Source organism: Chiloscyllium plagiosum, chromosome 25 (genome assembly GCF_004010195.1).
Source record: "Chiloscyllium plagiosum isolate BGI_BamShark_2017 chromosome 25, ASM401019v2, whole genome shotgun sequence".
NCBI lineage: Eukaryota > Metazoa > Chordata > Chondrichthyes > Orectolobiformes > Hemiscylliidae > Chiloscyllium > Chiloscyllium plagiosum.
In genome coordinates, this window is record NC_057734.1 from 37,996,800 (window position 1) to 38,008,495 (window position 11,696).

An 11,696-nucleotide genomic window follows, 5' to 3' on the forward strand; every position below is an offset into this window, starting at 1 on the left:
TCATCGATGTAGTGGAGGAAAAGGTGGGGGGTGGTGCCAGTGTAGCTGCGGAAGATGGACTGTTCCACATATCCTACGAAGAGGCAGGCATAGCTGGGGCCCATGCGGGTGCCTATGGCTACTCCTTTGGTTTGGAGGAAGTGGGAGGATTGGAAAGAGAAGTTGTTCAAAGTGAGGACCAGTTCAATCAGTCGAAGGAGGGTGTCAGTTGGAGTATAACCTATTGTTGTGTGATTTTTAAAAAAGTTTTAACTTTCCTGTTTGATTCACCATCCCCGCACATTTCTGAATCTCCAGAGCATTGAGAGGAGGTGAAAATGTTCAATTTCCTTGGTCTTCTGAGAGATTTGCTGTGATTCCTGATGAATGCACAACCTGCCATTGAAATTTAACATTTGTTGCGATAACATTTGTTATTGAGAGTAAGATTCAAAATGAGCCTTTGGTTTCAGTATCGGAACAATAGCTGAACCCCAACTTGTTTTTTTTAACAGATTCGATGGCTCGTTGTTACAGTTTTGATTCCTTTTTTTATCAATTTTTTTTCCTTTACCTTCTGTGAGGAACTTGCCTCAGCATGAATAGTTGTGCTGGTTTTGCATCTGACCATCATGTATAAAATTGCTTTCAACTACCCAAGATCTCGAGTTAGTTGTGAAAATTCTGTTCTAAATCATTGTGGCTGTTTTGCATTCTCGATTGCTTTATGTTATAGATCTGTTCAATCCTTCTGTTTAACAATGAATACTACTGGTTCTGGATTATATACAAGATTTCTAATCTTCTTTGTAACGAAGTAGAACTGTAATTTGTACCTTAACTTTAAATTGTATGCCTCATGGACTAATAATTTGTACAGTGAATGACCAGAGGAAGTCTTGCTTTAATCATGGTTCTGTATCAGAAAGAAATTAAACTCCTGCTCCAGTGTCCAGTTTGTAGTTTATTTTACACCTGTTGACTCAGATTTACACACCCCACCAGTTCCTATCAGATCCTATAATTTCTTGGAGGGGTAGATCTTAAATATGTTTGATGTCTTCAGTTTCTTGAATTCTGTCAGCTTGCAAGGGTTTGGCTTTTAGCTTCTGAGCTGTGAACTATTTGCTGCAAAATACAACTTTAAAATGACAACTCCCTTTACATTTTTGACATTCTGCATGTTTGGCAGGACAATCTCTGCACCAGTGTAGCTTTTTCCCCATCACAGTGAGAACATCAGAATATTGGAAGTTCCTACACCTTCTTCCATATTTGACCTGCTCCTGTGTAGGTACTACTCTGGTACCCTACAAATGTACTGTCAAAAAATATGGTGCTGGAAAAGCACAGCCTGTCAGGCAGCGTCCGAGGAGCAGGAGTGGATGTTTCTCCTAAATGTACTGCCAAGTCATTTTCTTCCAGAAAGTCTCCCGGTTTCCTCAAATAAATGCCTCACTTTTGATTTCTAAGTTGTGCTGCCTGGTTATCTGTACAGGGAGAAAGTGAGGACTGCAGATGCTGGCGATCAGAGTCGAGAGTGTGTTGCAGGGAAAGCACAGCAGGTCAGGCAGCATCCGAGGAGCAGGAGAATCGACATTTTGGGCATAAGCACTGATTCCTGATGAAGGGCTTATGCCCCAAAATGTTGATTCTCCTACTCCTTGGATGCTGCCTGACCTGCTGTGCTTTCCCAGCAACACACTCTCGACTGGTTATCTGTACAGTCTGTGATAATGTTTTATCCTTTTTTTATTGAAAATTTTAACATGTTTTAACAAGTTTACAAAAGAAAACTAAAAAAAAAGACCTAAGTATAAACATTGATATACAGTTAAATTGTAAATAAATAATAACCAAAATCTATCAAACAAGAAAACAGAGATACCAAGAGAAAAAAAAGACAAAACTCAACTAACTACTCATCTAATTTACAACTAACCAGAGTGTATCATTAAAATTCTTACATTATTCAAGAGGAAAAAAAAAATCCAACGGATAACACATAAATTGAGCAGTGATATACATGCTCGGAATGTGTTAACATCAGATCACAACAAAACCCGTATTTATCCAAAACATCCTGAGCAAAGAGCATATAAAATTCACAAAAATAAAAGCTCTTTCGTACATTCAGATCAATATAATTAAAAAAAGTATTTCTAAGTAGTAAAAAAAAGTATAAAACGTATTTAAATGGAGATCTTCCCCCCTTATTCCCAGAGGGCATCACTTCCTTTTCAAAAAACCCATCATAAACTCTCCCAACCAGTGCCCCACCCTTGACCCAGGCACCCTACGATAGGATAAAGAAAATTCAAGTACACTACTGAACTAGAACTAACAGTGAGTACCCTATCCCCCACCCACACCAACACCTGGATATACTTGGTAATGTTAATACCATATATGAACATATATGGCTATAAAATTACAGTCTCAGTAAATAATAATTAAATATATCAATACAAAATAACAGGGGGAAACAATATATATATAAAAAAGGGGGAAAGGAAATCACTAAGTAAAGGATGAATAAATAAACCCTTCTTCCCACCTCCCCGGAGATAATGTTAAACAGTAAGATAATGAAAGAAAAAATGGGGGTAAACCGGGGTGGGGGTAGGGCAAAACAACATCAATTAACTCTTATAATTTGTCTGAGAGAGTCCAAAGATTCCTTGGCCTTCTCCGGTGATCCGAAGTTAAACACGGACCCTTCATGGCTGAAGCATAGTATAGCAAGGAGTGTTGAATGTTTAAATCCCTTAAGCACTTCTTTGCTTCATCAAACGCCTTCCTCTTTCGGACCAAAGCTGGGGAAAAGTCCTGAAATAACATAATCTCGGATCCTTTATGAGTCAGGCTTGTGGATCTTTCCCAAGATTTCTGGAGGCTTCCAAGAGTATCTGCCTCTCCTTGTAGCTCTGCAGCCGGAACAGACCGGGCGGGGGCGCTGGTTCAAGCCTTGCCCGCATATTGCAACCCGGTAGGCCCATTCTACCCTTACCTGGCCTGATCCAGCCTCCAGATTCAATAACTGTGGAAGCCACTGTTCAAGGAACCTTATAAGCTGGACGACTTCTTCCCATTCGGGAAGGCCCAGCAAATGAATATTTTTTCGATGACCTCTCGAGGTTGTCAATGTGGTTCTCTAAGGTCCGGACTTGCTGCTTGAGAGTCTGGACCCGATCCACGGCCGATTCTGCAATGGCCTCGGAGGTCGCGGCCTTTAGCTCCGCCCCTCCGACTCGGCATTCAATTTCTTCAATGTCTCGGCCGTGCTTTTGTAGCACGGCCGAGAATGAATCCCATCGACTTCGAGACTCTTCTATGAAAGCATCAATCTTCGCATCGAGTTTGGAGATTATTTCTGCGAGGCTTGCCACCGTAGGCAAGTCCCCTGGGGCGGCTGCGGATGCCTCTGCTGCAGCTGGGGAGGGTGGGGGAGGGGTATCCTGCCTGCTGAGAACTGCGGGCTCCTTTTCCCCTAATCATTTTTACAGGAGACTGAACTGTACAAATTTAGTACTAAACCACTAATTACATTAAATAAAAACAATTTTTAATTGATTTGGTGAGTGTGGTGGAGGAGGGTCGCCCACTTTGCCTAGGTCTTGGGAGGAGCACTATAGACTCAGACTTGCTGAGTCGCCGCCATCTTGGATCCCCCATGTTTTATCCTTGATTGCAGAAAGTTGAAGAATGTCTCCTCGAGGAATCCTGCAACAATTTAGTGTTGAATTATATTGTGGTTAAAGGCTCTATATTCGCAGTTCCCAGCTTGCCTATATAAATCATGAATAAGGGAACCTGCATTTTCTCCCTGTCTCTGATTACTTCTGTTAAAGTTTGCTCTCTTTATTAAAATATTCCTCCTTAGGATGTTGGATGTACCAAGTATTTTTATAGCCTTTTTTAGCATACAACCATTTCTTCATCAAATCCCTACATGACCAAGATGTCTTCTTCACTATAGCCTCTGGTGCAGAGGAGGGTACTGACCTATTTCTTATTTGGCTTTTTTTTGCTAATCCAAAAGCTATTTGAAATCTCATAAAGCTACGATGCCTGCTCAGCCATGGTGTCGCAGCCTGATTCATGCCTGAAAATGTTTTCAAAGCTCTCCGGTGAGATCAAAGAATGGGACAGCGCTGGAAGGTCAAGGCTCTTTCTGTTGTTTCTCTTTACTTTAGCCATGCTTTATGATCATTTGTTGTTTCTTCTATTTTGTTGCCATTTCTCATACTGTCCTTCCGCTTGCTGTCGCTATCTGATATCACTGTCACTGATTGTTGTCTAATTATGTTCGGGATTGAAGTTGTGAGAGACTGCATCAAAGTAGGCTGTAGGTAATGATTAACTTTACTGAACATTAGCTTCTAGCTTTACATACGGCTTTTACGTAGAACCATTCAGTGGTTCTGGTTGTCAGGCAATGTTACATGACCGATAACATAGACTATTCTATTGACAGATTTGACATTGAATCTTTACACTACAGCATATTCATGAATAATAAATATAACAAGTGCTAGTTAAACATGTACTTTCCTGTGCAACCATTTTAATTCTGAGTGCATGGAGAACATTTCCTCGTTTAGTGCTTTGTTGTAAACCATCACAACACTAGAAACATACAGGAGCTCTGTGCAAGAAAGATCATGGGTCTTTAATGCAATGGATTTTTCCTGTGTGCATATCACCCCATAGAATCATGTACCCATCTCTTAGTTATTCAAATTAAAATTGGTAGGGGAAAAGATGCCCATCTAGTTATTTTTTAACTACGCTGGAAGTCACATGGTTCAACAACATTTGAATTGTTGGACATGAAGTAAACATCAGTGCTGAAGAGCTTTGGAAGTCTAAAATGCAAATTGATTTGTTCTTCCCATATATTCTAACTTACAGTACTTGAGGCATGACATGTGGATCTCAAAATGTTATGAATCAAATGAAATTGATCAAGTTTAAGTTATCTGAACCAAAGAACCAAGTTGGGTTACCTCTTGTAACTCAGTGTGGATATAAATATGTAAAGGCATCACAGAGGGTGCAGAAAAGTTTCACATGAATGGTTCCAGGAATGAGACATGGACGAGTTGGAATAAACGGTCTGTATCCATGCTGCATGACTCTGAGACATTTCAGTTACATATATAGGTGGAGGAGCTGGAATTATTCTTTATAGAGAATAGAAAATTGGGAATATTTGGCAGAGCTATTCAAAATCATAATGGGGTTTGGACAGAGTAGATAGGCAAACTGTTCCCATTGGCAGAAGGATCCAGGACAAAAGGGATTTAAGGTGATTGGCAAAAGAAGCAGGGGTGATGGGAGGAAAATCTTTCTTGTGTAGTATATGGATGGGTTCTGGAATGCTGTAGCTGAGTGTGTGGTGATTTAAGCCCTTCAAAAGAGAATTTAATAAAGACTTAAAGTGAGAAAGTTTGCTTGGCTATAGGGAGGAAGTAAGGGATTAGGTTTGACTAGATTTGCTACAGTGTGGAAACAAGCCCTCTGGCCCAACAAGTCCATATGATCCTCCGAAGAGTAACCCACCCAGACCCATTTCTCTCTGACTAATGCGCCTAACACTATGGGCAATTTAGCATGGCCAATTCATCTAACCTAGGGAGTGGGACAAGTTGCGCTGCAGCTCCAGACTTGGCATAGATACAGCGTGATGAAGAATCTCCTTCTGTGCTGTAAAACTGTATGATTCTATAAGAATTCAATTATAAATGGTATCGGGCGGGCATGATGGTTCAGTGGTTAGCTCAGTGCTTTGATTCCATCCTCGCTGACTGTCTGTATATAGTTTGCACATCCTCCCTGTGTCTATGTGAGTTTCCTCCAGGTGCTCTGGTTTCCTCCCACAGTCCAAAGATGTGCAGGTTGGGTGGATTGACCACAGAAATGCAGGGTTATAGGGGTAGGGTAAGGGGGTGGGTCTGTGTGGGACGCTGTTCAGAGGATCAGTGATGAATCGATGGGCCAAATGGCCTGCTTCCACACTGTAGGAATTCTATGGTAGGAGGTTGAATGGTGTAGCTAAAGGAGTTGTGCAGACTAGCATCGATTTGCCTGAGAAAGTGGTGCTATGTGGCCTGAATTGTGGTCTTCAGTCATTATCAATGAAGAATACTGTGCAGGTAATTGTCTCCTGAAAATCAATATAGTTTTCCATGACACTGGTGCCATGCAAATGAATTTCTCCCCACTAAATGTCGCCATAGAGATTTGACTCTCAGCCTCTCCCATCTTTCAACATTCTTATCTCCAGCTCTTTTTAAATTTTATTTTTATTTTCTTCCTGATTTAGTTCTGCCTTTTCTAATCTCATTTAATCTTAGTGAGCATTTTAAGATTTCTTTAAGTGACTTTCTCTCTCAGTCTTCCATTCTTACTGCGTTGCCGGTGTTGCCATTCACATTTACTTCTTAAGGCCATCAATACCGGTGAAAGGTCTGACCTTGGGAGATAACCTATTTTTCTGTTCCAGTCATTGATCAAACTGTGCGGTACCTCCAGTATTTTCAATTCTGAAACATGTCTAAAATGGACCTTCTGTCATCTATCTTAGTTCCAGGGACAGGCATCACCCCTCCACCACTGAAAAATGGAAACTGACAGCTAATCTAGAGTCTCAAATTTTGACTTTTTTTTTGTCTGGTCCAGCCACAGTCCACACATAGGAATGAAGTCACGCACAGTTAAAGTAACAAAAGAAACAAAATTTTGTTTTATTCAACACAGAAAGGAAATAAAAAATAAACATTCTTTTAAAAGAACTATGAGGTAAGGCTTTGTCTTCTGAAAATTCTGTGAAGTAACATAAATGTAGGTAACGAAGGTTCCGCTGCATTCACTGATAATTTGAAAGAAGTGTTTTCATCACTCTTGTGCTTCTGTTATTTTTACAATTGTTGCTTTAAATTGTAATTGGATAGGGACCACGAGCGAGACCGGGATCGCAAGAACTACAGTTCTCGAGACAGGGAGTCCAGGCGACGTCGTTCTCGTTCTTACTCCCCAATGAGGAAACGGAGACGAGATTCACCGAGTCATCTGGAACCTCGACGGATCACCAGGTCAGTAGAGTACTACTCTGGAATTAAAGATCCTTTCCCCTTCCCTCTATGTATTTATTCAGTATTCACACCTGGGATCTTCAGAATGTACTTCGTTGGCCATCAACCACACGGATTGGTCCAAAGAAACTTCTTTTAACCATTCGATCTCGCCGCTTTTAAAGTGCCACTTTACCAATTCTCCACCACAAAGCTCTGCTGCTACTTGTGTCCTGGTCTTACCTTGCCCTTCTCGCTCTGCCCATTGATCACTCTCTGTCTTTAGCAATACTTCCCAGCACTGCATCAATTCTAACCTTGCACACGGCATCTGGACCCATTTATTCTGCCACCAGAGGTATGGATTTAAATGTGTTGCCTAGAGAATAGTGTGGTGCTGTCATAATGAGGCTTAAGCATATCCCCAATTAAGCTGCAGCTTTTGCCCACATTAAAGTCATTTTGACTGGGTAATAGTGCAAAACAGAAGAGCCACTGAGCATTTATTGCTGAGCAAGCTCTGCCTCATAGCAGTGTTGAGATCCCTCCCTTTGTTGATGATCAAGAATAGAGTGGCAGGATGCCAATTGATCAGGTTGGATTTTTCTCGTCCGGATATAACTGAGTAATTTTTCGCATTACGAGGTAGATGACAGGGTTTTAGCTGTACTGAGTGAAAAATCACATGACACCGCATTATCTGAAATGGCTAGCTGCCTGAGGAAGGATAAGGGGCTCTGAAATCTTGTGGTTTCAAATAAACCTGTTGGACTATAACCTGGTGTCATGTGATTTTTGACTTTGTGCACCCCAGTCCAACACCAGCACCTCCTCAGCTGTACTGCAACAGTCCGGCTAGCGTGTCGCAAATTCTGAAGCTAAAGTCTTCAACACCAATGCTAGAATCTTCTCAGGACCCATTAGTTTTTGCAGTATTCAGTGTTGTCTGCTGTTTGTTGGTACCACATGGAGTGGATCAAATTAGCTGAAGATTGCAAATGCTTCATCCTTACCTTTTGCACTGATGTGGTAGGCTCCCCCATTATTGAGAATGGTGCTTTGGTGAAGTCTTCTCCCTCTGTTGGTTGTTTACTTGTCCGTCACCATTCATGACTGGATGTGTCAGGATTACAGAGCATAGATATAGACAGGTTTTATAGAAAGCAGCTGAACCCCCTAATTGAAATATCACAAACAGGGGGTGTGTACTTTGAAGGTGAAAAGCAGAATGTCTGGAGGGGATTTGGGAAATTTTTTTTCAGCCAGAGGGTGGTGGACATCTGGAATACACTGCCTGTGAGGCAACCTTTGAAAAGTATTTGGGCGAGCACTTGAAGTTTCATAACATTGAAAGTTATAGGCCAAGTGCTAGAAACTAGGATGAGTGTAGATTGACAGTAGGTTTTGTTGGTGGAGACTTTACGGAATGCAGAGCCTCGTCTCTACTCACCGTGGGCGGCACGGTGGCACAGTGGTTAGCACTGCTTCCTCACAGCGCCAGAGACCTGGGTTCAATTCCCGCCTCAGGCGACTGACTGTGTGGAGTTTGCACATTCTCCCCATGTCTGCGTGGGTTTCCTCCGGGTGCTCCGGTTTCCTCCCACCATCCAAAGAATTGCAGGGTCAGGTGAATTGGCCATGCTAAATTACCTGTAGTGTAAGGGGTAAATGTAGGGGTATGGGTGGGTTTCGCTTCGGCGGGTCGGTGTGGACTTGTTGGGCTGAAGGGCCTGTTTCCACACTGTAATCTAATCTAAGCTAATCTAATCTACTGTATGTTTCCACGGCTTTCGCTGTGTGATCATTTAGCTCAATCTATCACATGCTGTTTTCTGCAGTTTGGCATCTATTTTCTCCTGTGCTGCCACTTCTCCAAGTTGACACCTCATTTTTAAACAACGCTACTCCTAGCATGCCCTCCTGCAATCTCCAGTGAACCAGAGCTGAAGGTCCAACTTGATAGCAATGATAGAGTGGGGCATATGCCAGGCTAGGAATGTCGTAAGATCAGGTCTCCACTCAAGTGAGTGGAGATTAACAAGCTTCATCAAACGTAAACACATACATGGGACAGTAAAAGAGAACAAATTGTGGAAACCTACAGACTCAGGCTCCAGTTCTGTCTGAACTCAGGTCATTATTATGCAGCTGTTGTAAAAATGGACAGCTTGGAAAGTTCCCAGATGCTGAGTGTGAAATTGAACATGGGTGGGGCTTTCCCAGTGGGATTGTGGCATCCCATTAGCTGCCTGGTTACAGGATGTGTCTGATATACAATTTTGTTGAAGTTAATGGAACTGAATATCAGGGGAACGTACAGGGGATCAAGATTGTTTGAATTGTTTCCCCACCCTTGTTTAATTCCTCACTGGTATACGTTAAGAAAGGGACTCCCACATTTGAGAGTCACCACCATGTTAATTATCAGTAAGCGTTTTAAAATAAAAAGCAATTTTGTCTTGTTTATTTATCAGTGCTCGCAAACGGCCTATCCCGTACTACAGGCCTAGCCCCTCATCTTCCAGCAGTGTCAGCAGCTATTCCTCCTGGTACAGCAGCAGGAGCCGGAGCAGGAGTCGGAGCAGAAGCTGGAGCAGGAGCTGGAGCCGCAGCCAAAGCTATTCCAGTAGGAGCCGGAGTCGCAGTCCCAGCCGGAGTCGGAGCCCGAGCCGGAGTCGGAGTCGGAGCCGGAGCCGGAGTTCAGCCGGACGGAGCAGCAGCCGCAGTAGGAGCAAGAGCTATGATTCCGCAGGTAGCTACGAGAGCCTGCGACGCTGAACATTCTCCCCGGCATCACATTTCCCTGCTCCCTCCCACCTCCAGCACTACATTCCCCTAGCACCGCCATCCCTCCCTGCTGCCTACTTGCAGATTGACCTCTTTGTTATTTTGGTTTCCCACTGTTTAAGTGACGTGTGGACTCTGGTGTGTGCGAATGTGTCACAGCAGCACATGTGAAACAGCCAGACCGATTCACATTTCTCCTTGTCCATCCCTTACTTTTTTGTGAAAAAAAAACTTATGCCAAGTTTGATCAAATAACTTGAAGTAATCTCTCCATCATGTTTTGGTCTGATTGTTACAAAGGGCTGTGTAGATCCCAACACAGAGTCAGTTCACAGTGCCAATTGTAGCAGTTCGACATGAACGTTGTAACGTCTCAGCAGGTGCACTGGAGCTATTTTCAGAGGAAGCTTAGGCCCTGGCACACAGCGATGATGAGTAAGGTTATATGTGAGAACAGCTGACACTGGTTCCCTCCCACCATCGTTCCCACCAGCTTCTCCCCAATCCCCCTCACCCTGAGATATACCAAGTACACCCATTTCTCTTGAATTCAGTGTCTGTTGATTGCAAACTCACCATTATAGATCTACTACAGTGCATTGAAACATTGCACACTGTGCCACCTTGCTGGCTGCATTTGGCAGCAGGATGCTGTTACAATTCCACACCCAAGCAGAAAACAGCGCTAGTTGTTAATTAACAGCTATAATTTCAAGTCCACTCACAGAATGTGACAAGATTCCAACAGACCGCAAATCTGCAGATAATCAGTCTGATCTGCTTCTCCTGTTTAAAAATGAGCGTTTGCTGTCCGTGAATCGATTCTGGTCAGCCAGCAAGGCGGTGTTTTTTTTAAAAAATCAATTGTAACAAATCTGGACATAGAGTCCATGTGCTGAATAATTAAATAATGCAAGGGATGAAGGAAGGCTAGGGTTTTTGTTCCATATATTCTTAAAAGTCCTCACCAGAACATGTTCCTTCTGTAAACCTTGAATTTTTCAGCCTTTTCTCTTTATTATTGGGGGAGTGACCTCATTAGACCAAGACAATGGCCCATAGTTCAGCAAGCTGCCAAGATTTAAATGAATTGGATGAGAGAGGAGTAAAGCAGTAAACAATGAGCAGGTGATGCCAAGCTGTTTTTTACTAGCTGGTTGTCTATAGGTGAAAAAGAATTCTGAGGTAGTTAAAGAGTTCTTCAATGTTGGGGATCTGAGAAAGATTGAGCTGGAGTCGGAGATGAACCTTTACTTCACCCAAGTTAAAAGGAGAAAGACATGTGACTGGGATGAGATAGCCACAACTAGTTAATATGTTTGGATTCAGACTCTATTGAAAGTATTTTCATTTCATCTTTAACATGTACTTTAGTATTTTAAAAGGAAGGTAACATAAACTGCACTCTAATGCATACTGGGCTTTGTACAAGAGTCACTCGAAGCGCAAAGGGTATAAAACATCAGGACAGTCTCAAACAAGATCCCCTGGTCAAATAAATGTGCTCCATATAAGATTCTAATTGGCCTTCAGCTGGCTGCTGGACAAGGTAAGAGCAGATCGCTCTGATGTAGCCGTAAGTTAACAATCGCACAACACCAGATTATAGTCCAACAGGTTTAATTGGAAGCACTAGCTTTCGGAGCGCTGCCCCTTCATCAGGTGGTTGTGGTTCATCAGCACAACCACCTGATGAAGGAGCAGCACTCCGAAAGCTAGTGCTTTCAATTAAACCTGTTGGACTATAACCTGGTGTTGTGTGATTTTTTAACATTGTATGCACCAGTCCAACACCGGCATCTCCAAATGTAGGCAGAGGTATTTTTCAATGGTTCAATCTCCCACACATTCATT

General features: G+C 42.5%; 1 protein-coding gene across 2 annotated transcripts in view; it reads left to right on the plus strand.

Moving 5' to 3' along the window:
• Positions 1–11,448, plus strand: part of srrm4 (serine/arginine repetitive matrix 4) — a 388,479-nt gene extending 377,031 nt beyond the window's left edge. For both annotated transcript variants that reach the window (XM_043715885.1, XM_043715886.1), the window contains 2 exons: positions 6,936–7,076; positions 9,530–11,448. In XM_043715885.1, the coding sequence (XP_043571820.1) occupies positions 6,936–7,076; positions 9,530–9,833 (445 nt within the window). In that variant the 3' untranslated portion in view covers positions 9,834–11,448. The remainder of the gene's footprint in view (positions 1–6,935; positions 7,077–9,529) is intronic.
• The last annotated feature ends 248 nt before the right edge of the window (positions 11,449–11,696 follow it).